General features: G+C 36.2%; 1 protein-coding gene across 5 annotated transcripts in view; it reads right to left on the reverse strand.

The window, feature by feature from the left end:
* Nucleotides 1-27,493, reverse strand: part of MIGA1 (mitoguardin 1) — a gene marked incomplete at its 5' end in the record, with an annotated part of 92,147 nt that extends 64,654 nt beyond the window's left edge. For 3 of the 5 annotated variants that reach the window (XM_081055975.1, XM_081055976.1, XM_081055973.1), the window contains 4 exons: nt 726-862; nt 2,931-3,108; nt 13,445-13,558; nt 16,352-16,452. In XM_081055975.1, coding sequence (XP_080912101.1) covers nt 726-862; nt 2,931-3,108; nt 13,445-13,543 — 414 coding nt within the window. Of the gene's footprint in view, nt 1-725; nt 863-2,930; nt 3,109-13,444; nt 13,565-16,351; nt 16,453-27,477 lie in introns of those variants that run through there. The other 2 variants (XM_081055974.1, XM_081055972.1) reach the window with 2 other exon arrangements.
* Between the last annotated feature and the right edge of the window lie 474 nt (nt 27,494-27,967).

Consider the following 27,967-nt stretch of genomic DNA (forward strand, 5'->3'; position numbering starts at 1 on the left):
TAAGAATGGGGCAGTTCTATATTCCAACAAAATATAAAAAGTACGAAACAAAATATGATGTTCTATAAGCTATTTTTTTAAATGAATATACATGATGGTAAAGGCATGCACTCCCTGGAAATATATACATAAAAAACTATCAAAGTTTGTCTCCGGAGGGGAAGTGAGAAGATCAGGAACACATGTTTTCCTAGACATTCCTTGCCTCTTCTTTATTTAATAGCAAGTGTATCTCCTACCTATTTTTAAAAATGATTTTTAAACTATATTAGATTTAAACAAATATAAACTTCATTTCTCACTTGTCAATCAATGCTATGTTAATACTCCAAAGAAAGGTGAGGAACTCCATACTGGGCTTCAGCAAGCTGAACACTTTTACCTGAGCAGGTTCATCCAGGGATTTCTGTGACCCAGTACAAAGACTGGATGCATTTTCCAGTTTTTTGCAGGACATCTAGCTTTGAAGCAACATTTCTATATCACCACCATTTTCATAGGACAACACAGGACCACATCAATTACTCAAAAAAACTTGGAAGCAAACTGGCTGAATATTTAGCAAAAGAATAATTTTATTTGCCCGAAGAAAACAGACTCAATCAGAGTTCTTCAGGTTCTTTCCATACTAAGAACTATCTATAATTGTATAACACTTAAACCAAGAGACAACGACGGATACAAAAACAAATTTATAAGAATAATAAATTGTTTTCTTTACTTACAGAGGCCAAACTCTGTGCAGAACCTGAGTATTTACTGAAAAGTCCTCCATTAGCATAGTTACAAGACTGAGATCCTTTGTCCTTGACAGAACTTAAAGATAATGTCAAATTTTGTCTACTACTGGAACAACTTGAACCTACCAAACAAACATATATATTACAAGTATCAATAAGTCCAATGATAAATTTTAGGTAAAATTTCAAAGTTCATGTGATATTAACTCAGAAAGGTGATTTTAAAACACATTTCACTCAATTGTGTAAATTATTAAATGTACATCATTATTAAAATCTGCATATCTATATGCTAAAATCTTAACACTGCTAAAATCTGTTTCTGAAATGAAGAATAAAACATTCCTCTTATTAATAAGGGTGGTATTTGATGGTCTCTTGTGATCAGTAGAAAAATACCAGCAACTATGAACCTTTAAATTATAAATTTAACAAAATATAAGTACTTTCTCTCCTGAATTACATCAAAACCTTATCCATATCGCATTATGTTGTAATTACTTTTTTATACATCTCCCTTAACCATCTATCATCCACTTATCTATAGCAGATGTTATGCCTTAGATTATCTTAATGTAGCAGTGAAAACACATTTCAATTCAAATCCTAATATTTATTAGCTACATGAACTTGAGCAATTCACTTAACTTTTCCTCAGTTCAATTTTCTTTAGGTATAAAATGGGAACAATAACATACAATTACAGTCCTAATTCATAGGACTGATACAAAGTTTAAACAACACGTGAATATATAGCATTTAGCACTGTACCTGAGATCTAATAAAATCTCACTAAGAGCCATCATTATTGTTGTAATATTCACTGTACTTGGCACAAAATAATCTAATAAAATTATATCTAATAAAATCTCACTAAGTAAGAGCCATCATTATTGTTGTAATATTCACTGTACTTGGCACAAAATAATCATTAATTATTTGCTGTACAAACAAATCACAAAAGCATATGATACATTAAATCATAAATTTATAAATTAGAAAGAAATTTAATAAAAAATCCAGCATGCTCAAGAAATTATTTTCATTGATACAATTTAGCAATGTGTGTTATATTGCCAACAAAAACTACAGATTCTTTAAAGGCCAGCTATTTTACTTATAGAACTTTATATACTAAGGAAATAATCAGACAAGTATATGCAAAGCAAGAAAGACACCCTAAAGGGAACAATAAGGAACTGGTTAAATTTGGGTTTATGTGTACAATTTTAACACTAGGTACATATTAAAAATGATAGAACGTGTCAATTATTTCTCAATAAACTGAATAAATTAAAATTAAAATAGCACAAAGATATATTTATTGACCTGGAAGGACATTATTACATATTATTAAATATTTTAAGAGGTTACAAAAGGTATGATCAGCATTCTACTTAAAATATATAAATTATTTTCTTGTATATACTACAGTAGTCACCCTTATCTGACAGGAATACCTTCCAAGTCCCCCCACTAGATGCCTGAAACCATGGATAGTACTACACTATATGTATACTGTTTTTCCCTACACATACATTTTATGGCTTCTCTTTGGCATATCCAAATTGTCAGCATCACTACTCTTGTGCTTTGGGGCCATTCTGAAGTAAAATAAGGGCGACTTGAACACAAGCACTGCGATACTCTGACACTCAATCTAGTAACTACATTAAGAAGGCTGCCAAGTGACTGAGTGGGGAACATATACAGCGAGGATATGCTGGACAAAGGGATGATTCATGTCCCGAGTGGGATGAAGCAGAATAGCATGAGATTTCATCACGCTACTTAGGTCAGCGCACAATTTAAAACTTATGAATTGTTCATTTCTGGAACTTTTCATTTAATGTTTTCTGATGGTTGGCTGAAACCACAGAAAGCAAAACCATGGATAGGGGAGACTACCGTATAAAATTTTATGTCTCAATATGATCTTTAAACGTAAATGTAAATGAACAGATATGTGCCAAAGTATCATCAGTAGTTATTTCTGGGTCACAAAGTTTCCAGTGATTTTAATATTTTTCTGTTTGCTTATCTGTATTTTCTAATCTTTCTAAAATTAATCTGTATTACTTATGAATTAAATATTAAGGAAGGAAATTTTGGAGACTAACCTACTGCACTCCAGTTATGATTTACATATAAACCTTCCTTTGCAGACTTAATTCAGGTATTTCTACATACCTTTTTCTGACGCTGCTCTTTTTGTATATTCAAGTATGAGGTGCTCTGGTTCCCAGGGTAATAGTTTTCCTTTCTTCTTTCCACGTCTTCTTTTAAAGTGATGTGCCAGAAAAATCACAGATACAGCACTCACTGCAGTTACCACAAACAACTTTTTAGCTACTGGCGAAAATCTGATCTGGAAAAGATGCAGTTAGATTGAAAAAAAAGTCTTTTATTTGTTCACTTAAAATAAAGACATCAAAACTGAAATTATTCTTAAGCTAATCTAGTTCTAAATACTACCTAGGTAATATTATTTTACTCATTCAAAGCAGCTTGCTCAATTTGAATTTTAGAACCATCCCCCTCAAAATGTAGTAATTTATTACCCACTGCTCTGAGGTTCTCAGGTAAATAGTATTACCCAAAGAGTCAACAGGAGCACAGAATAATTCAACCCCACTAATATTTATTGAGCAACTAATGATTAGTTTATGCAACTAAATCTGTCTGAATCATAGCAAGACTTTAAATTATTGGAATGATTAAATCAGACTTTTTTTTTAATGAATTTTATTGGGAACAGTGTGTTTTTCCAGGACCCATCAGCTCCGAGTCAAGTCATTCTTTTCAATCTACTTGGGGAGGGAGCAGCTCACTGGCCCATGTGGGAATCGAACCGCAACCTTGGTATTATGAACTCTGTGCTCTAACCACTTGAGCAACTGGGCCGGCCCCAGACTTTCTAAATGAATCAAATTTTTTTATCTGGAAATTTAGACAAACATACATCAACTTAGACAACCATCAATTTCTAAATACCTGAATAAGCCCTTTTATTTGTGAATTAGTCAACAAATACTCAGAATCTTACAATGTATTAAGGACTGCATTATGAAAATTAAAATTAAAATTTTATTGTACTAATTCTAGTCAATAAGCATATAGTGAATGCCTTCCATCTATTAGGAAGCACCAAGTATACAGAACACACGGATCGTGCTTGTCTCAAACAGTGTACTAATAGTAGAGATCGATATATTCACAAATAACTACAGTATAGTGTGGCACAGTAATGTAAGTATGTACTAAGTACTAATATCAGAGCAAGAGATAACTAACTTTGTCTTGGGGGACAGACTATTAATCACCTAAATGCAGAACTTTACAATAATGCTTTAGGATTGGGGGATGTAGAAAGCTGGAAAGTGTGTCACTTCCAGCCTTACAACAACAAAGAAGCCAAATGAATGGCAAGTTCTCATTTTTTCTTGAACCCATCAGAAAGCTGTAGTTGGAAGGTAATCAACTGGCCTGGAACCTAAGGAGACACAGATATTTGCAGGGAGAGATAAGATATGCACTCTGGCATACAGGGACAAGATACAGCAGGACATCAGTAAGCATTCAGCTATTATGGTTGTAAACTGGTGGAGACTGAGTGTGCATTGGTAAGAGAGGGTGGAGCAGCTCCTGAGGAGGGGAGGTGAGGTGTGCTGCAAACATAGGGGCAATCCATACATTTTGCAGGTTTATTTTCAAGAATCCTACCAAGCACTTACAGAAAAGACTACAAGAATCCTAAGAAAGTCTCCCTAATGGTGCAGAACTTGGGAAGGGAAACAGCAGTTTTTGTGGAGTGGCAAAACTGCGTCAGTACCCTTCTCCTCTGTCACCACAAAGGAACAAAAGCCTCAAACCGTGGCAGGCAGCTTTACCTTTAGAAGGAAATTTATACCATTAAATGCTTACATTAACAAAAGAGAAAAGATATCAAATCTGTAATCTGAGCTTTCGCCTTAAACTAGAAAAAGCAAATCCAATTCAAACCAAGCAGAAGATAGAAGTCAAAAACAAAACAGAAATCAATGAAATAGAAAAGCAAATCAATAAAATCAAGAGCTGGTTTTTTTTCGATCAATAAAACCTCTAGCCAGTCTGATTTTTTAAAAAGAGAGCAGGAAAAGACAGACACGTATTACCAAAAGCAGAAATGAAAGAGGGATCATCAATCACTACAGACCGCAGAAATGAAAAGGGTAAAAAAGGATTATTACTATGAACAACTTTATACCCCAAAATTCTACAACTTAGATGAAATGGACCAATTCCGTGAAAGACAGAAACTATCAAAATTTACTCAGGAAGAACTAGATTAACATAATTGGCTATCTATTAAAGAAATTGACTATGTAGTTAACACTTTCTAACAAAGAAAACTATAGGTCAAATTCTACCAAATATTTAACAAAGAAATATAAATGCCATTGAAAGAGGGGACACTTCCCAATCATTTTATTAGGCCAGCATTACTATGACTATCAAAACCAAAGGCATTAAAAAACAAAACATTACAGACTATGTGTGGATAACTGTTGAGGCTGGATGTCAGGTACACAGGGATTCACTATGTTATTCTATTTTCTACATGCTTAAAATTTTCCAAAATAAAATTATTTTTAAAAATGAAAAACTGAATATAAACTTTCAAACTATAATGTAATAGTAGAATAAAAACATTTATGCATCACCACTTACAAACATATAATCCTCTATGTAGAAAAATCCTATGAAACTCAAAAAAAGCTACTAGAATAAGTGAGTTTAATAAAGTTGTAGGGTACAAGATCGATATACAAAACCTGGTTTTCATATTTTCATTTGTTACATATACAATTGCAAATTGAAATTTTAAAAATACCATTTACATTAGAATCATAATATATGAGATAGTTGAGGATAAATCTGACAAAAGATGTGAAAGACATGTATCCTGAAAGCTAGCAAATAATGCTGAGAGTAAAGAAAACCTAAATAAATGGAAAAATGTAACACATTTATGGGTTGAAAGACACAATAAAGATGTTAATTGTCCCCAGACTGATCCATAAATTCAATGCAATCCCAATGACAAACCTAGCAAGATTTGTTTTTGATAGATACTGATAGTTGATTCTAAAATTCACATGGATATGAACAGGATCTAGAATAGTCAAAACAATTTTGAAAAAGAAAAACAACGTTAACATGACCTGATTTCAAGACTTATAAAGCTACTATAAATAAGAACGGAGTCATATTGGCATAAAGAGAGACAAATAGATCAATGGCACAGGAGAGAGAGTACAGAAAAAGACCCACAGATATACGGATGGCAATTTTTGGCAAAGGTATAAAGGCAATTTAATAGAGAAAGGGTATTCTTTTCAACAACTGGTGACGGAAAAATATTATCGATTCATATGCATTGCAATAAAATGGAACTTCAATCTATGCTTCACACCATATACAATTAGTAACTCATGGATCACAGACCTAAACATAAAACCTGAAACTATAAAAGTTCCAGAAGAAAGCATAGGAGAAAATCTTTGGGATCTTTGGTTAGACAAATATTTTTGTGAGATGATACCAAAACCCCAATCCATTTTTATAAAGTTGACAAATTGGACTTCAGAGTTAAAAGCTTCTGCTCTTAAAAAGGCACTGTTAAGAGAGTGACAATACAATCCACAGATGAGGAGAAAACAGTTGCAAAGCATACACATGTATGATAAAGGAATTTTCTCCAGGGCATATAAAAAACTTGCAAAACTTAATAAGAAAACAAACAAAAAAATTATTTAAAAATGTACAAAAGCTCTGAAGACAACAAAGATATAAGGATGACAAAAAAGCAAATGAAAGCATGTTAAACATTACTGATCATTAGAGAAATGCAAATTAAAACCACAATAAGATTTCACTAGACACCTATATAAGAATGACTAAAATGGAAAAGATTGGCCATACCAATGGTACAACCACTTTGGAAGAACTCTGGCATTTTCTTAAAAAATTAAACATACTCGTATATCTACCTTATGACTCAGCCATTCTTAAGTATTGACCCATGAGAAATGAAACCATACGTGTACGTCCATACGAGAACTTGTACAAAAATGTTCTTAGCAGATGTATTTATAATGAAAAAACAAAAGGAAAAAAAAAACAGCAGGAAACCACCCAAATGTCCATCAACATGTGAACAGGTGAACAAACTGGTATATCCACACAATGGAATACTATTCTCTTATAAAAAGAGTTAACTACTGATACACACAATATGTATATATCTCAAAATAATTAGGCTGAGTGAAAAAACGCCAGACAAAAGCAAGTTTATACTGTATGATTCCATTTATATAAAACTCTAAATGTGCAAACTAATATGTAGTGACAAATAGCAAATTCCTGGTTGCCTGGGGAAACATGGGAGAGGAAAGTTGAAAAGGGAGGTGTAAAGAGAGATTATAAAGGGGAATGAGAAATGTATGGAGATCATGGGTATGTTCATTACTCTGATTGTGGCAAGGATTTCACAGGTATTTACATATACATGTCAAAACTTACATTGTATACTTTAATATGTACAGTTTAATGTGTGTTCAATCATATCTCAATAAAGCTTTTCTTTTTTAAAAAATAACATCTTGGTTCTATACATAAATCCAAAAGAATTGCTAATTTTCTAGTATACCAGAAATGATTTACTTCCACTTGCCATTAGCATTTGGCCTCAGTGACTGTGAGCTAACAAAAAATTTAAAACTATCTTTACTTTTCTTCCATTCAAATTCCTCTAAAACTACCATGAAAAATTAAAACATTCCAATACTGCCCCAGATTTTTTTCTCTTCACAAACAACAAGAATTATTCTCTTCAGTAATGTCTCTATTACTGGCATTACCAGATTTTTATTTCTTTCCATTTCTATGTTTTTCCTTCTGGAATCATACCTCCAGTGTTCACAGCAACCAAATGAGATTCGGGGCGGGGGGAAAAGCTCCTTGAATTTAGATGCTAAAGATCCAATAACAAATTCTAAAAACAGCACTATTAGGAACACCTTACTCTTCATTATATTTTATAAACTGCCATGGCTTCATTATGAAAAATACTCCACTTCGATCAAATGTAAAGATTAGTATTTATTACATGAGTAAAAGTAAGATAACAAAGTTAAGACCTCTACTAAAGACAATAATCTATTAACATAAGCCCAGTCACAGCTACAGGATCATGTGTTCTTAAATTGTGACTTTACTACTGTGTTTCCCCGAAAATAAGACCTAACCAGACAATCAGTTCTAATGCGTCCTTTGGAGCAAAAATGAATATAAGACCAGATCTTATTTTACTACAATATAAAACCGGGTCTAGGCTCGGCTCGGCTCGCATTCCGCTCGGCTCGGCTCCACTTGGCTAGGCTAGGATACCGGGTCTTTAATATAGTATACTACAGTACAGTACAGTATAGTATAATATAATACAATACCCAGTCTTATATTAATTTTTGCTCCAAGAAAACAGCATTAGAGTTGATTGTCCAGCTACGTCTTATTTTTAGGGAAACACGGTATATCCTAGACCACTGAAGTTATAGAACTATTAGGAAACATAAATACAAAATTAAAACTACTCTGTCAGACATATAATGTGCTTTACTAATATGAATTCAAGTACAATATAAATCAATTCACTTTTATTAAAATATAAGTTCTATTTATACGTGATGTATTATTTTTACATAAATAAATCCATTAAAGTTTATAGTCCGAATCTCATAAAAAAGAAAACTTTTCCATGACAAAAATAAGGCAAATTTCCCAGGGAAAGATGTTGATCATAAGTAATCTAGACAACATAAGGTTTGAAAGTCTCTAATATAACTTTTGCCTATCACTTTTCGTTTAGTTACTTTTTTTCCCCAAAGGAAAGTCAATTACTTCCTATGTCATTGCCTGGAACACTGGAAAAATAGCATCTCAGAATCCCAAAGCTCAGAGGAGCTTTTTGAGGTGATGATATTCCATTTCCTTACCTTCAGACAAATGAAAACTAGACACATGTCCTATACATTCAACGTGAATTGAGTATCAACTTATGGGCCACAAACTAAAAATACAAAGAAAGGAATAAGACACTGTTCCTTGTGCTCAGATTTCACAATCCTCCCCACTCCATAACCTGATGCCACTATTTGATGTTCTTGTCAAGTTTTCCCCCCTCCTGGAATGTTCTCTGGAAACAGAAGTTATTTAGTCACACACAAGTCTCCTGTTCCAATACCCTTATTTCACTTTACTCAGCATAAACTTCTCACTAGAACTAAATTGATCTAATCTTCTAACACAGTACTTACACACACAGTACCACACACCTCTTTTTTGGTGAGGGAGGGGGGCTCTCAGAGCCTTATTAAAGTTCTAAGCTCAATAAGGGCAGGGGCTATATCTATATCTTGCTCAATACTATATAGCTTGACTGAAACACAATAATGCTTAATAAATATATTTTGAATAAATCTGATAAGTAGAACATACATGTCACATGCTAACTGTAAATTTTGGACAAATAGGGGTATTAACATCTTCCTCACAGGTTTGTTGTTAAAGAAGACAACATACAAAGTAGTAACTCACACATAGGAGGCATTCAAAAAATATGAGCTCTTAATATTTTAGTTTATTTTAACAAATAAACTACAAAATTAAATACATCTTATTTTGCAATAATGTTAGATTTACAAAAAAGTTGCAAAGATAGCAGAGAAAGTTCCATATTATTCAGGTTGTTTCTGATATTCAGATCTTACATAACCATAGTACTCTTATCAAAACTGAGAAATTAACTTTAGTACGATCTCATTAACTAAACTAGATTTTATTCTGATTTCACCTGTTTTTCCACTAATGTTCTTATTTATTCCAGAACCAATTCAGGATACCACACTGCATTTAGGTAGATTTTTATTTTTAAGTGCATAGTTAATTCTTCATCTTTCTCATTTAACATTGACTATGGAGAATCAACTAAACTACTTATCCCTTCATGTGGTGGTTTCTAACTGAAAAATAGTTTTTATTAACATGATACATAGTAATATACCAAAGTAATCCTTAAGAAAACCACAAAAGCTCAAGGGACTTAAGTATTTTGTTTAGAGTATGTATTCTTAAATGAAAGAAAAATACTTAGAAAATGTATTATTCCTTAATAAATGACACTATTCCTTAATAAATGAAATAAAATAGGAGTTAATATTTATTGGGATGGTTACTCTTCTTTACTGTGTGCCAGACACTATGTTTTTCATCCCTTTTGTCAATGATAAAAATTGGCTTTAAAGAGGTTAAGTAATTGCCAAAGATCACACAGTCCCGTAGTACTGAAACATGAGTCAAAATGCACCAAATAAGTTGTGTTTAATTCCATGCATGTTATGTGTCATGTGTTGAAATTGCTTCAGTCACAATGATGATATATCTCACTCTGTAATTAATTATATAACTGAATCGCATCCAACATGGACTGTCCATTTCTGGAGGCTGAACTAATGAGCAAAAAAATCTCATGTCGTTTTTCATGAAAAGTCAATCCAATTCTAACACTACAGAGCTGTCCAAATAAGAACTCTGAGCTTTTCCCTGGTCCTTTTTTGGTCCTTTAATGCTATTCAAACTATAGCCCACTCTCTTAGTACAGGGATCGACACATTTTTCTAGTAAAAGGTCAAGTAGTAAATATTTAGGCTTGTGGAACATAAGGTCTCTACTGCAACCACTTAACTCTGCTGTTGTAATGTGCAAAAGCAAGCACAGATAATAACATACTAACAAACGAGCATTGCGGTGTATCAGTAAAACTTTACTTACAAAAACAGGTGGTAGCCTTGATTAGGTCCATAGGCTGTAGTTTGCTGACCCACTTAGTGCATTTCACAGCATGGAATGAGTTTTGGGCACTAAGTACCATGGCTGAGAGTAAAGGATGTTATCTTTAAGTTTACCTGCAATGTTCCATTATTTTTTAAAATATTCCATGGAACAAGTTGGACAATAGTCCTGGCCTCAGAAAATTATTCCTAGGATTGAAAAGCAGGTGGCATAGTAGACTCAGTAAGACAAAGGCTACAAAAATAATTCATAAAAGAAATATAAAATGCTAATGAAGTTTTTTTGATTTCTAGACTGAAAAACAGGCATCGTCAAATATTACTGGTGAGATTATGGGTTGGTATAGCTAATCTGGAAAGCAATTTTCCAATGTTTAAAAAAAACCCCTAAAATCTTCAAAATGTTCACACTTAATACAAATTGCTCTTAAATCTATGAAAAGATGCTCAATCTAACATATAACAGAAATAAAAATTAAATCTATGGTACAATACCATTCTCACCTATCAGTTGGAAAAAAAAATCCCAAAATTTGGGAAGAACAAAACAATACTATCCCTATGGAGGGCAATTTAGTAATATATATCAAAATACAAATACTATTTGACCCAAAAATCCAAAGCCTAAAAATTTATTCTATACCTGAATCTGAATGAAGTATATCAAGCTTATACACTATAACATTATTTCTAACACAACAATATCAGAAACAACACAAATGCCCATGTATAGAAACATTATGTAGTCATAGAAAAAGAACAACACCTACATATATTAATATGGAAAGACATCCAGGAAATATTTTAAGTATTAATTTATGAATAAAGACCTAAAAAATGTCTTCAACATAGTGAACACCAAGCAGTAAACTACTATTATTCTCATACATCTTTTATCTGTGCAACATCCTTTCCTAGAAATGTAAAATTACACTGTATTTCATCAATCTAAGATACTATTCATTGTAAGATGTAAGCAGGTTTTAGAAATGTTGAAATGTGAAAAATGATCATCTTGGATTTGATGAAACTCGGTGTAAGTTTAGTGAACTAAACACTACTTTCCGTAGGTCTGACAATTAAGTTCACAAACTTGTTGCAATGATGTTGCTAACTTTTTTGATATCAGAGGGATTATTCATTACAAATTTGTACCAACTGGACAAACAGTTAACCAAGCTTATTACTTGGAAGTGCTGAACAGGCTGTGTAAAAAAGTTAGACGACCTGAACTTTTCACCAACAATTCATGGCTCTTGCATCATGACAGTGCACCAGCTCACACGGCACTGTCTGTGAGGGAGTTTTTAGCCAGTAAACAAATAATTGTATTGGAACACCCTCCCTACTCACCCGATCTGGCCCCCAATGACTTCTTTTCTTTACCCAAAGATAAAGGAAATATTGAAAGGAAGACATTTTGATGACATTCAGGACATCAAGGGTAATACGACACATCTGATGGCCATTCCAGAAAAAGAGTTCCAAAATTGCTTTGAAGGTGGACTAGGTGCTGGCATCGGTGCATAGCTTCCCGTGGAGAGTACTTCAAAGGTGACCATAGTGATATTCCACAATGAGGTACGCAGCACTTTTTCTAGAACGAGTTTGCGAACTTAATTGTCTGAACTTGTATGTATTTATTTAATATAATGGAGTGCAAATTGCATTGGAAGCAAATATTAAAAATAAAAGGTCTGTTACCAAAGAAGATATACAAATGGCAAACAAGCATGTGGAAAGATGCCCATTGTCACTAATCATTAGGGAAATGCAAATCAAAACCACAATGAGATACCAACTCACACTCATTAGGGTGACTGCTATAAAGAAAACCCAGAAAATAACAAATTTTGGTGAGAAGTTAAGAAATTGGAAGCCTTGTGCACTAATGGTAGAAATGAAAAATGGTGCAGCAACTATGGAAGACAGTATAGTAGTTCCTCAAAAAAATTAGAATAGAACTACTATAGGATCCAATTTAACTTCTAGTTATATACCCAAAAGAATTGAAAGCAGGGACTCAAATAGTTATTTGTACAGCCATATTCATAGCAGCGTTAGTCACAACAGCCAAAAAAGTAGAAGCAACCCAAATGTCCAGCAATGGATGGATAAATAAACAAAATGTGATATATACATATAATCAAACGTTATTCAATCTGGAAAAAGAAGAAAATTCTAACACATACTACGATATGGATGAACCTTGAGGACATTGTGCTAGGTAAAATAATCCAGCCACAAAAAGGCACAGTATAATTCCAATTTATAGGAGGTGGCTAGAGCAGTCAAATTCAGAGAGACAGAAAGTAGAATGGTAGTTTCAGGGGTTGGTAGGAGGAAGAAGGGAGAGTTGCTGTTTAATGGCTGTAGAGGGTCAGTTTTAGAAGATGAAAGAGTTCTGAGATTGGTTGCACAACAATGTGAATATATCTACTGCTACTGAATTGCACATTTAAAAATGGTTAAAATGGTAAATTTTATGTTATATATATTTTACCACAATAAAATAAAATGAAAGGATTATAATAATGAGAACAGGTCTATTCAAATAAAATTCACTGAAAATAATTGCAATTAACTGTGTAAATTCACTTAAGGTAGAAAGATTTTTTAAAAGTAAACAATCTGCTTTTAAGAGTTATGAATATAACAAAAAAATGAAATAAAAACCAAGGAAGTTTTACTTTAACATTTTGACTAAACCACTTAAAACTTCGATTGAAATTGAAATACTGTAAACAAAATATGCTCTGAGCAATAAACTTATTCAACTCCGTGTAAGTTTCTTTCTTTCTTTCTTTTTTTTACCTGGGAGAGAGAATAGTACCAAGACAGAGGAAGATCAAACACTTTTAGCGCTGCTATCTTCAAGGAAAACTGTGATTCGCTTACTGTTTCTTCTGACATGACTCCTCTTCGAATCTTCATTATGAAACATAAAAACATATTAATTAGACACAAAGATTTCTGGTTACTCTATGAAATGGAAGATACAAACTAAAAATGTAACTCTTATCAGATTTTTTTATTTTGCAGTTAACTATTCATCATGTTACACTTACCTGAAGAAAATAACATTCTGAGCCAAATTTTCTTGAGTTACGCATAAATGTTTATTTATTAATCACCAAAGCAGGCCAAAAGAAAATGACTTAGATTTGAACTTTGAATTTGGGTAGTAATTTTCCTTAGAAAACTACAGGTTCTAGATTCTCTCTTTTCCTGTTAAACAAACATTTCAGCTTTTAGATAGTAATTTAAAATCTATTCCTTCCCATTTATTTCCTTCAAATAACAGTCGGAGTGGGTAAGGAGGGATGGTACTGAAAGGAATCTGATTGGAACCATGACTCCTACTCCTGGAGCTAGAAAGGAACTGAACTTCAGAACTCATGCATTTATTCTCCTACAGTCCCATTTTAAAGCTCTTCAGAGAACTGCCACATACATGCTATAAAACTTTGATATTGTTTTAATGCCTACTTCTATTGAAACCAAAGAAAGGTCAGATGTCTACAGATGATGCAGATGTCACTCAGAGGGACCCTTAAAGGTAGCAGACCTTGAAAGAAGCATAACGGCTCAGGGTCTCGGGTCTATGCTTTGTAGAGCCAGACACCCAATTTTATCAATGTGCCCGCTGAACACACAGTGAACAAATTCACATAGTATTGATGTACAAATTAGTTTACCAATTTATTCATTTACAATAAAGAAATAGACTATCTAATGAAAGAATACTTAGGCTATCAAAACATATCTTCTGTGAGATAAAAGACTGTAGAGAGCTGAAATAATAATAAGTAAAAAATGCTGCCTAGTAAGCATAAAATTAATGAGTCCCGAGGAATAGTTTATTCAGGCCAAGAAAAAGCCTGAGAATTATCTCTGGTGCACAAAAGAATAGGCTTCTCCAGTATGTTTATGCCTACCAAATTTATAATTTGATTTCTTTTACATGGATAGTGTTGCATAAACATTACCAAAGAGAAAATAAAAATCACCAATAATCACTCTATAAAAGCTTATTTGCTATATTTTCTTTAAATCCTTTATATATCTGCATATATCTCTCTGCTTTCTTTTGCTAGACTCCAGTAGACTTCTCCCTTCTGTTAATACCACCCTATTTTTTCAGACAAGTATTAAAACCACTGATTAAGTAGTAGTTTCCTTTCAAATCAAACACAGTAATATTGTTAGGGTGGGTTACTGCTACTACTAACACCTTATTCCTTATTAGTGAATAAGGTGAATTCCCTTATCCATATTCTAATTACAATGGTAAGGCTCAGTATAATTAGTTCTAACTGAAGTTCAGTACATTTATCCCAACCAAAAAACTGATATAAACTTTATCAAGAAATACAAAGGAAATCATGATAAAACAGTTAAACAAGTGAAAAAATGGTTCTTTGGGGAATGAGACTAGGGGTGTTGGGAGGGAACCACTGCTTTTCACTGTAAGTCCTTCTCTAATATTTGATTTTTTTCAAAAAGTGTCTACTTGTATTACTTTTTAAAAATGCACACTCATAAAATAAAAGCTCATTTATTTATCCACACCCTAATCCCCAAAACGGACTTATTTTTGAGAAACACTTTTAGTAATTAAATAGATACTGGATTATCAAGCCATCTTGTGCTACTGCATCAAGAAGAAAACATACTGAGAGTAGTTCACCCCAAGTGATTTTCTTCATAATTGAGGGCTCCAAATTTTTAAGCAGAGGAGAAAGAAAATAAACACTTCCATTTGCTGCAGGGGTTCTCCTAAAAGAAGTCTAGTTTGCATACTACCTACCTCATCACCTTTCATTTAAAATTACTGAAGAAGTGATCCCAAATTCAATCATTAATGCAGTAACTTTAAAAAAACCAGTTATTTCAGTTGTTTTCATAAGTATTAACTAAAATAAACATGAAGGCAGTTTCATGATTATTCACATTTGTACACGGGGCCTAAAACATCACCAAATGTATGGTACTATATGTAATATTACTCTCCTTTCCATGCTAACCACTGGAGCGTATAAAATGTGTCATAAATAGAGTTTGCTTCTTAAACACCCTAAAATTCTATTCTACAAATTGGATTTATAATCCAAGCAAGAATGAAAGTCTGAAACACCCCCGCCCAAATTTGACGTGAAGCGTAAATCTGTGCAACCGAATTCTGAGATGAAACACAGCAAAAATGCTTAGTTGCGATAATGATAAAATAAAAAAATAATAATAAAGGGCTGTGCAAGTGCAAGATCTTTAAAGAGTAATCCCTTCATGAAATACAGGTGAAAAAACTTTATTAACAGAAGGGCTCTGCCGTGACAAACCTAATGTCAAAGCATCTTTCAGGAAAGTGTCATCTTCCCCATCCAAACACCCCTCCCTGCTTGAACCAGCGGCATTCAAGCAGAAACTTGGACCGCACCACCGGCCCCACCTCTCCTCTGCGGTCGTCCTTTTCCTTTACCGGGAAGATCAGAAAAGGGGCTCCCGCTCGGCTCGGCCGTCCAGACCCCACTGTGATCCGGCGCCTCCGCGGGCGGGCTTCCCTCTAACGTCCTCTGGCTTTCGGTTCCCCCACCTCGCACTCGGAGTCCAGAGGGCTAAGGCGGGCGCCGGGATCCGTACCCCACCCCACCCTGCCTTCCGCCTCCGTCCGGCGGGCGTCGCGACCCCACCCGCCCCGTGCCCGCCCCTCCAGCCGCGTACCTGGCGCTCCAGGACCAGGGTCGGCCAGCCCACAACTGCTTTTCCGTCGCAGCCGGGCGCTGAGCAGCAGCAGCCTGACAGAGAGGGCGGAGTCCTTCCGGGGTCAGGAGTGGGAAGGTGGAGAGAAAGCGGCGGGGGGCCTTCTAGCCTTTCTGCGTGAGGGGCTGCGTGTGAAGCAGCTGCTGCCATTTTTGTTTAGGGTAGAGGCTCCCCACCCCCCACCGCCGCCACCACCACCACCACCACCAGCACCTTGCCAGATGGATGCAGAAACTGGATTAGAAGAATCGCATCCTTTTACAACGCTGTCAAGGGCTAGTACCATAGTTTGTAACCTTTTGAGGGATCTAGGATCATTCTGAGAATCTGGTGAAAACTATGGGGCCTTCCCCCCAGAAAAGTTCACATAGACACGCTCATACATTATTAAAAGAAAAAAAAAATATGTATACAAATCCAGATGCCCCAAACCAACCCACAGATCCCAGGTTCAGAATTTCTACTATACTTAGCTCCTAAACGAATGAATATTAAGGGGCATTCCAACCCTGTATTGATGGTGAAGTTACTGATTTCAATTCCCTTTAGCTTTTCCTCTTTCAGTTTCCCACTTAATTAGGCTGCCAAATAATATACGAAATTGGCCGACAACGAGGGGCTAGGCAGGGTGTTCACTGCTCTGAGGCTCTATCGAGTACACTGTAAACTAGTATGGAAGGGTACAACAAACAAGAAACCGTTCCCATGTGCAGTCCTCAGCCTAAACATTCCACAGAACTGCAGATTTAAAAATTCCAGTTGCTGAGCATACATGCGGTGAAAAGCCAAAATAATTTTATAAGGATAATTAAAACATCAGAGCAAATGTTACTATTCCTACCTAAGGAACAAGAATGAACAATTCTTTCTGTTAGTTTTCAAAATTCCCATTTAGTCAAGCTGGAAAATAGGGAGAATGACAATACCAATGTGTGGCATTACGAGACGAATAATAACTAAAAATGCACAGGCTGAGTTCTATGTGGAAATATTTTGCATTTATAAAGTAAACGGCACTCTTGACACTTGATGCACCTGGACTTTGTAAGACTATTTTTGCTTATTCTTCTATCTCCTTTCTGCTGCCTCCTCTCTATTTCCCACAACTTCCAAATATTCAGCCTAAAGGGAAGGGTAGTAATGATGACTACCACTTAAAGCAACTTTCCTAAGAACATTATCTTCTTTAATTCCACAATAAACATTATGAGATAGATATTATCACACACTGGATATGAATTTTACTCTTTAACAGGATAATAAGAAATGCCATATTTTATTTATTTTTTAAAATCAATGTAATTGGCTTCAAGCCTCCCTTCTCCTGGGTTGCCAGAATATTCAATCTTAGTCATTATTTGGTATATCAGTTAGGATGCTGTTAGCTACAAGCAAAAGAAAACTGAAAAAATAGTGGCTTAAACCATAAGACAGTGTTTTCCACATGGGTGTAGCTGCAGGTGGACACAGTCTCATATTTGAACTTGATGTCTTCTCCTACCCTGGCCCAGGGGAAAAAATGGGGCTTGGATTAATTCTAAATGTTTGTCCCTCCCCTCAGATAACCAAAGCTATCATGTAATGCTCACCAAACCAGGGAGTGGAGTTCATGCAGTAATATTTGTTGTTTCTACTTTCCCAATACTGAGGTAGTTGCTACCTCAACCTAAAATGAATTTGAGGTATCCTGTATGCATAGTGTCAAAACAATGCTATGGAGTCAGACTGCCAGAGTTTGAATTGTTTCACTGCCACTTACAGAGTATGTGGTTTTACTCTCATTATGTCTCAGTTTCCTCCTGTAAGTTTTTAACTTGGGGTACTTATACCTCTGCAGAACCCGAGGCTAAAACTCTATTTATGTATAATTGGTTTCCTTTATAATCGTATGTATTTTTTATATGCACATGGAAACATTACTTTAAGAAAAGGGTCCATAGGCTTTACTAGAATGTCAAAGGGATCCATGATACCAAAAATGGTTAAGAACTTAGAACAATCCTGGCAAACTTTAAAGTACGTGGCATTTTCACTGAGACTTTCTCATGTCTTTTGGCAGAAGCTCCAAAGCTGAGAAAAATAGATGCTAAATGCCTTGACCATTCTAAAAAAGGATGCTAGACTATCCACCCAGGATATGCTAGGAGAATGTGAAGCCCATTTAGCAATTCTCAGTCTCGCATATTCCCAGGGAATGAAATGGCAGAATTGATCAAAGAAGACTGGAGAGGGCCGGCCTGGTGCCTCAGGCAGTTGGAGCTCCATGCTCCTAATGCCGAAGGCTGCTGGTTCGATTCCCACATGGGCCAGTCCAACCACAAGGTTGCCTGTTGGACTCCTCGACTCCCTCAAGGGATGGTGGGCTCTGCCCCCTGCAACTAAGATTGAACACAGTACCTTGAGCTGAGCTGCCACTGAGCTCCCGGATGGCTCAGCTGGTTGGAGCACGTCCTGTCAACCACAAGCCCGTCCTCTCAACCACAAGGTTGCCTGAACTGAGCTCTCCACAACTAAGATTGAAAGGACAATTTGACTTGGAAAAAAGCCCTGGAAGTGCACACTGTTCCCCAATAAAATCCTCTTCCCTTTCCCCAATAAAATCTTTTTTTAAAAAAAAGAAGACTGGAGAATGCCTAGGAGACAGTTTTCTGGAGTGCCGTTCATTTTCTTTCCACTTCCCCAAGAGTGGGGAGAAGAGAGTACTTATCTCATCCTACCCCTACCTCAAGTCTAGCAAAGGAGCTTTAAGAAACTTGGATAACTTGATCTCTGTGCCCTGTATGTAAAGTCAGCAGGAAAAGTCTAATGGCAATAAGCTCCAAAGAGGCTTTTGATGACAGAACAGAGAGAGAGGGTTGCAGTAGAAATGGCCTGTGCTTGCAATTTTGCAAGAAAAGTTTTCCTGTGGGCCATAAAAATGCCACAGAACGTAGCCAGGCTTGGATTATCTTAAGATAATCTATTTTCAAACGAAAAGCTAAGTGGACCATCTACATGGTTAGCTACAGATTTTTTTTTTTTATAGATTTTTCCCCCCACAGTGTTAGAATGAAATCCCCAGCAAGGGGAGCAGTCATTGAGGAACCCACAAAAAGGCCCTGTAAGAAAGGAGCCGGCATTTAGGAGTGGGCCATATGCAGAAGGCACCAAAGTCAGATTTAATTATACCAATGGGTATATTTGATATTTTATCTAGGCTATTTAGAATCACTGCTCACTCCAGCTGAGACAATCTATGGCCAGTGTACTTCATGAATTATTGGTGGAAACAGCACTTATCAAGAAACAACATTAAGCCTGACCAAATTCTAGCACTTTGAGGAGTTAAAAACAATTACATCACCTAAGTAGATTAATTCTTTTAGGTAATTCATATATCCAATTTCCATTAACTGCTAAAATCTGGCAGAGTCCCCAGAAATAACTCGAGACTTCCTTTCAAATCTACACAACGCCACAGTGTTTATACTGGCTATCATATCTTTGTTCTCATCACCCACGTCAAAGTATTTGACAGGACTTCTCTACAAGTCAGAACTAAGCCAACCAAGGCATCTAAAACTCAAAGTATGGTTCTAGATGCTAATTTAAAACATCTATTCCATACACATCCACATATTGCAGATTCATTTCATCAAAAGTTAAACATATGACCCAATTCCACTCCTAGCTAATTCCCAAGAGAAATGAGAATATACATTCAAATAAAAACTTTATATGAATGTTCATAGCAGCATTATTCATAATAGCTAAAAAGTGAAAATGACCCAAATGTTCGTCAACTCATGACTGATAAATAAAATGTGGTATATCCACATATGGAAATTTATTTGATCATAAAAAGGAATGAAGTACCTGATACATGCTACAACATGGGTGAACTGCATGAAAACATGCTAAGTAGTCAGTCATAAAAGATTACATATTGTATGATTCTATTTCTACGAAATGTCCAGAATAGGCAAATCTAGAGTCAAAAAGTAGATTGGGGATTGCCTCAGGCTGAAAGGGTTGGGGGAAATGGAGGTGACTGCTAAAGAGTATGGGACTTCTTTTCAAGGTGGTGAAATGCTCTAAACTTCAATTTTGGTGCTTGTTGTGCAAATCTGTGAATATGCTAAAAATTAATGAATTGTATACTTTGTTTTATTGAGATATAATTCACATGCTACACAAATGTATGATTTGTGTACGTACCCCCCAAAACTATTATTGCCATTTCTTAGATAAAAAAAAATCAAGTCTTAAAGAGATTATGAAATAGAAAACGCTACAGATCTGAGGCCAGAGAATGATCTAGAGCACACTCTCCCTACACTGTAGTTGTCAAAATGCTGTACTGCTCCAATAAGAGGCATGCATTCTATTGGAAGATATTTACATCAAAATATAAAATAAATAGTAGACAATACAGATTTTTTTTTAGTAAAAGCTTAAGTAAATAAGTTTATTCTAAAGTTACTTTAACATAAAGAACAATAAAATTAAACCATGTGGAAACATGAGTTCCTATCTTGCATATTTAGAAATAACATTTCAAAAGTATAGAAACCATGTGCTATTTCTAAACTGAAGAAAACAAAAAGAGCTGCCTGCATCTGCTATCTATATATTTAAATGATGAACATTTTGAAAAGTATAGGAAAATTGCTATCTCCCGAGTTAGAAAATATATCTTACATTTTTTCATATTTTCACATTCATTCATCATTTTCAATAGCAAATTGGTTCAATTCCTACATTGCCCCATATACTGTGCTGAATACTGGAAATAATGCGATGAGTAAGAAAAATCCCTGCCTATAGTTTGGTTCAGGAGATGGAAAAGTGAACAAATGATTGCAATATATAATACAGTTGACCCTTGACCAACACTTACACATGGATTTTTTTCAATACGATTGGCTATTTTCATCCACAGGTTTTGAATCTCCAGATTCAACCAACAGGACTTTAAATCCATGGTTGGGAATCCATGGAAGTGGAGAGCCACCTGTATGCATTGTTCTGTGCCATTTCACATGTGGGGCTTGAGCATCTGTGGATTCCCTATTCCTACAGATGTTTTGGGGTGAGGAATCCTGGAACAAATTCGCCTTGGACACTGTAGTAAGTTTTGGGGGAATCATAAGTTACACATAGATTTTCAACTGTGTGTAGGTGGGCACCCCTAGCCCTTGCATTTCCCAAGTGTCAACTGTAATGACATTACAATGTCTAATTTATAATCAGCAGTATGGTATCACTAGAAAATATGCCATAGAATACAAGGATGGGCCTGGAAGAGTTAAAGAAATCTTCTCCAATGTGGTGACCCTTGCGATATGAGTGGAATTCACTTTTAAGAGGAAAGGCAAAGGGCAAAAGGGCATTCTAAACTTAGAGTTAGGGTTAGGGAAAGCAGCACTAAATAGGAGAGACACAAGCAAACATTTTTCTTTTCAGGAGTATAGGATGTAGATTAGAACAGTTTAAGGACAGGGTGTTTGGGTATAACAAAAGACGAGGTAGGAGGAGTAAAATTGGGTCACACTAAGGCTACGAGGGACTAAGATATAGCAAGTGGGTGCCTAGGGCACGCAATTTGAAGAGGTGTTCCCTGATTCAGGCAAGTGCAAGATATTAGATATTAGATGTTGCATGCTTGGTAACTTGCTTGTCTCATCCTAGGCCTTTGATGAGAAAAAGGAGCAAATAGTCTGGGGCAACAAGGAGTTATTGAAGAATTACAAGATTGGATTTGTGCTTTAGAAAAAGTTATGTTCAGAAGAATAGCATTTGTAGACTAGAGTAAACTGAGACTAGAGTCAGAAAAACATGTTAGGGAAATATTAAAAAAAAAATCCAGTTAAGAATGAAGAAGGTCTGTCGGGAAGAAGCTTCCTAGTTTCCATCCCCCATGTAGTCAGTTGAAAGTCTACTGATTTTATCTCCTAAGTAACTTTTATAGCCATCTCCACTGTAGGCCCTTACCTTTTCTTTTCTGGATTCTGCAATAATCTGCCTTTAATCTATGCCAGTCATTGCTATCCAACTAATATATAAACCTTACATTGCTTCCTTTCTCAAAGTTCTTCTTGGATCTCTAGAGGGAAAAGTTTACTTAGCAGACAAGATCACTCATGATCTTTCTTCTCTGTCTAGTCTGCCCCTGACCCCCTGCCTTCAAATCTCTGGTGTAGTAGGATTGACCACTAATACGTTCCTAAATTTGGCATATTGTCCGTTGCTGATGTGCTTGTGACTATGCTGTTCCGTCTGCCAAAAAAATCCTTCCTGTTCTAGTTTATCGGAAGTCTTTTTACTCAGCCTTTAAACCAGTGTCAGCTTTTTTAATGATATTGGTTGACTTGGCACCCTATTTTCTCTCTTGGAAACTTCCATTCCATCCATCACATAACTGTCATTGGAGCTCCTTTCTTTCATGACTCTGACCCTCTGGGAAGGCACTTAATTCAGGTGAAGAAAAACAATGTATTGTTGTTGTTGTTGTTGTTTTGTTGTTTGTTTGTTTTTTAAACTAGGAACTCTGTTCTTGGAGAAAGCTGTAAGATAGCAATTTCAAGAAATGAATGATGATGAGATCACGAGTGAGTCCTGTAATGTTTGAGGCCCTGATTCTAGCTATCCTTCCTTGGAGTCCATGAGCCAAGAAATCCCCTTTTTTGCCCAAGCATCTCTCAGCTGGTACTGCCACAGCTCTCTGATGTGCTTCAGTGATGGGCTTACAGGTATGCTCCGGTAGTGATCCCTGTAGAAAACTTCTAATTGTAAGCATTCTTGTCTGTTAATCTCAGTGTATTATCATTTTCTGAATGATCTGATCTGATAATCTGAAAAAATTTTTTTTAGAGAAGCACCAGCCTAAGCTAGAGCAGTGACTATTAATTGAGGATGATTTTGCTCCCAGTGGGACATTTACTAATGTATGGAGACATTTTTGTTTGTCACCAATGGGAGGAGGTGCTACTGGAACTTAGTGGATAAAGGCTATGGATGCTGCTAAACCCCCTATAAAGCACAGGAACCATCCCTCACAACAAAGAATTATTTGGTCCAACACGTCTGTGGTGTCATTTTGGGAAACCGTGAGCTAGAATAACCTAAAAGCTTATCCTAAGAGTGAACAGATAACAAATAAGATTTTTGGCAGAAGTCCCAAAAGTCAGTACCAAATACCTACACATCCAAATCAAAGGGGAGCAGTAAATGCTCCCCTTTCATCTCAAGCCAAGTCTGAAGGGCTTTAAGAGGCCCATTTGGAAAAGATGACATATGTCTCCTGGCATCTTGGAGAGACAAGACTTGGTAACTCATTCACATTTGAAAAATCCTAAGTCAAGAGGCTAAGGCTGCCTACAAGCAGAAGACGCACTTAGGGCTGACTGGAAACACTTCTGTGCAAGATACACATGGTTTTTGTAGACCAACTGAGGACAAAGAGAGCTGGACTTGTCATCCTGGAGCGGACTGTCCATCAGGACTACCTGCATGGGTGATATGATCCCAACCTAGGGATGGACCCTAGAAACCAGAGCACTGAGGTGTATGTCAGAAGATACACCAGAAGATACATTGCTGAGCCAAGAGACTGTAGGTGAGGGCTCCCACTGATGTATTGACAAAGGCACTCTGTGAGGTAGAGGGTCAGTTCAAACCTCAGCTACACCTAGAGGCATTGACATCAGGCTAAAACTATTCCAGTCAAGAAAAATTCTTTCTGTCCTTGTTTTCTCCAACTGTGGAGGAGCCCAAAATGACAAACCAGCAAGGGAGAAGGTAGAAAAAGCCAGGGGTGAGGAATGGTGGGGAGGAGTGGGGCGGGAATAGCAGAGAATTTTTTAACTCCATGAGTCTGGGATTTTTGACATTGTACTAGACAGAGTTTTTAATACCGGGGTAAAAAAAAGCCACGTGTTTATTGCTAGAAAATGACTATTGGACTTTTTATTCACTTGAGAATGACTGGCAAAGCTAAAGGCTATGTATGAGTAAGATTTTGTCCTAGGAGTAGAGAGGGATCCTCAGAGATTTTCAGAGACCATAATGAGAAGAATAAAATTGTTTTCTTCTTGTTCCTTACAAATTCCACCTTCTTCATCAAATTAGGAACAACAGTTTAATTGGGTTTCTGTCACTTACAACCAACAACATTATAAAGCCTAATTTAAATCAGGGTTTCTCAACAGTGTCACTAAAGACATTTTGGACTCCCCTGATGCGTTAATGCAAAGGAATGTAACTAAATCTTTCTTCCTCCAGCCCTCCTCAGGGATATTGCCAAATATTCACCATGGGGCATATATTCACCACTCCTAGTTGAGAAACAATAAGTACTTGAGTTCTTTAATGCTGGACTCTGAGAATATTGTGAATAAGACAAAATTGCTAACTACTCTCACTGAACTTACAGTTCAGAGGAGATAGGCAGAAACTTAAGTACACACAAAAATCTTAAAATAATTAAAATGTATAATACCATCTGTGAAGGAAACGAAAATGAGAATGGGATGAAGAATGCTACATTAGGGACTATCTAGGTAGGGGTTAGCTAGGTGAATGAGAGATAAGAGTTTGAGGTATCTGGTAAAAGTGTATCTGACTGAGGGAACAACATTTGCAAAGGATTATTAGTCATTCTCAGGTACATGGTCATCAAAATGCATGTTTTGTGCATTGCTATTTTTGCTTGCCTTTACTCATTTGCAAAAATGAGAAAGTATTTGTTTTGATATGACCATTCATATTTGTCTTACTTCCTACCCTACCCATACTTCTTTTCTCCTCCTCCTTTTCTTCCTCTCTTCATCCCCCTTCCCTGCCCCTGCCCCCTCTCATGCTCCATTAGGAGAGACTTTAGTAGTTGGCCTGATGCACAATTACTGGGCTTACAATTCACATCGTATTTAATACAAATGACATCTGTAGAGTTCTATTCCAGAATTAGTGTGATTCAGCTGAGTGTCTGTCTACACCATGGAATATACAGAGGGCGCCAAAAAAATATATACACATTTTTAAGAAAGGAAAACTGTATTAAAATTGTAATACTCAATATATACCGATAACAAAAGTTGAATACAAGTCATGTTTGACTTCTGCAATTACAAAAGGTGCTCAAAGTGGTTACCCTCAGTGTCCAGACACTTCTGATTATGGCAAATTACTGCTTGAGCAACGTTGACAGAAGTGTCCACTTGTATACATTTTTTGGCACCTCCCCTCCGTATAATCTCTCCTCTCTGAGAGGGGAGTTGATAGATCAATTACCCAATGATAACATCCTTCCTTATAGCCTATCCAGACATTATAATATTTGAAGAAAAATAAGGGATTAAGACTTCTGGATTAAGGGGAAAAGGGATAAATGCAAACACCCTAGGGTAGGTAGGGAGGGTGGGAATCCACGGAAGTTAACAGTGGGAGGTATACTGCATTGTCAGAGTGCATTTGCTTTGTGAGGACTGGTTCACAGCACAGACTTGACCTGGTGTGTACATGAGAGGCACTTGCTTGCTGCCATCTAGGCATGAGCTACACCTGTCTTGAGCAGTGGCATTATTTGTCTTCCCAGTGTCCTAGAACCTCTGAAGGAAAGATAAGCCAAAAAGGACCTTGGTTACCAAGCAGATTGGTGGGGGGACTTTGAAGGTGAACTAAATTTGCTCAAACACTTAACAGAACACGTTTGATATATTTTCAACGCAGGAATTTTTGAAGCAATGACTTTTGCCCTTTTGTCTATTTGATTGTGCTATTGATTTGTGGACATATATGTATATGTAAAAATTCTATCGATTATACATATTCTAAATGTCTTTGCTTAATTTCTGGCTTGACTTTTCATCTCGTAATGGTATCTTTTGATGCAAAGATGAGTTTTTATAGGTGGCACATAATTTTTGGCAGCAAAATTGCTTAATCAGTTTCAACTCCCCTTTTTCAAAATGCTTTTTCCCCCTCCTTCTGCACCCCCCACTCCGGTTCAAGCCGTTGTTTCTCAGTCTGCTTGTGTGGGACACAGCTCCCTGGCCCATGCTGGTATTATGAGCCTTGCACTCCCCTCAGCTGAGGCAGCTGGTTGTCGGCGGGCAGCTCACAGCAGCTCACAGCTCTGGCTGGCTGCGCTGGCCCGCTGACCGCTCACGGCTGCACACAGCAGCGGCCAGCAGTACTAAGCAACTCATGCCAACCTCCAGCTGCTTACTGCAGCCAGCTCCAGAGAGAGCTGTTGTTCACGATCTTAGCTGTAGAGGGCGCAGCTCACTGGCCCATGTGAGAATTGAACCACAGACACCTACGCAGGTGTTAGGAGCATGGCACTCCAACCACCTGAGCCATCGGACTGGCCCCTCAAAATGCTATCTTCATTGCGTAGGTTTCTTTAAAAAAACAGTTACGGCCTAACTCATTTTTAAAACTTCACTTTTTACGTTGAGGCCAGAGGTTAAATGTATACAGTAAAAAAATTTCGTAGTTAGCATATTGCTGAGAGCCACTTGTTATCATAGCAAAGCCACTTGCTATCATAGAAAAATTTAAAACACTTGACTTTTTTCAAATAAACCTATAAAACTCTTTAAATTAGACAGTACTTTGCCAAGACATCAGAGAACAAATGATTTTCATGATCATTCTCATCTCTTTACAGCAGAGTATAAACTTTTAAAAATTTAGATATTTCATTTTTTAAAATAAAAATTAACCACATTGCTCACATCCTGTGACATGAAAGCTGCAATATTTTGAAATATTCTGAAAACAAAGAGAACAGTGGTAGTACCACATGCACCCTCTAAATTGTGAAATTTCTATTCTTGCTCAGTGAACCCAGGATAGGTAACCATTTGTGGTGCAAACAGGTCTTGGTGTCATTCTGCACATGGAATGTTGGCAAAGGTTCATTTCTTCCATTTTTACCATAAAAATAGAATCAGAAGCTCCCATATTTTCTACTTGTTTTTTTCTTCTTCATTTTTTAAATTGCCTTTATGGATGAGGAATTGGTCATCACAATTTTTATCAATTTTTACAGGAGGCTTAAAAGTACCAATCAATACATTTTTTTAGTAAACAAAGGAACCTACTTGTTTCTGATGGAGATTGAGCATGTTGTACAACTCTTGGCTACATGTTCACATTCTGGAGACCAAAAAGAAGTAATTAGATTGAAACTGGCAATTTTAACAATAATTTTCATTAACTGTTTTTGTTTGCATATAAATCATTTGAATGAATTTTAGCAGTTACATCAAGTAGAAGACAGGTCTCTTCCAATGCTCTAGGCACTAAGCAGATACTAAGGTTTCAATAAATATTTGATTTGATCTTCTTGATTTTGGCCTAAGGGAAAATGGGAGAGATGAAGTTCTACTTTACAGATGTGGAAAAGGAAATACAATTACTTTCAGAGAATCTAGGTCCTAAGAAATTGGGAGAGGAAAGAAGAGAGGGATAAAACAGCGTTGGATTGAGTTGTCTAATATTTCTTTGCACAAGGTCAGAAACCTGAGGATCTTCCGCGGCCACCCTTAATGCAGAATCTGTAATGCATCGAGACAAGACCTGCTGGTGGTC

This window comes from Rhinolophus hipposideros, assembly GCF_964194185.1.
Source record: "Rhinolophus hipposideros genome assembly, chromosome: 8".
In the NCBI taxonomy this organism is placed as follows: domain Eukaryota; kingdom Metazoa; phylum Chordata; class Mammalia; order Chiroptera; family Rhinolophidae; genus Rhinolophus; species Rhinolophus hipposideros.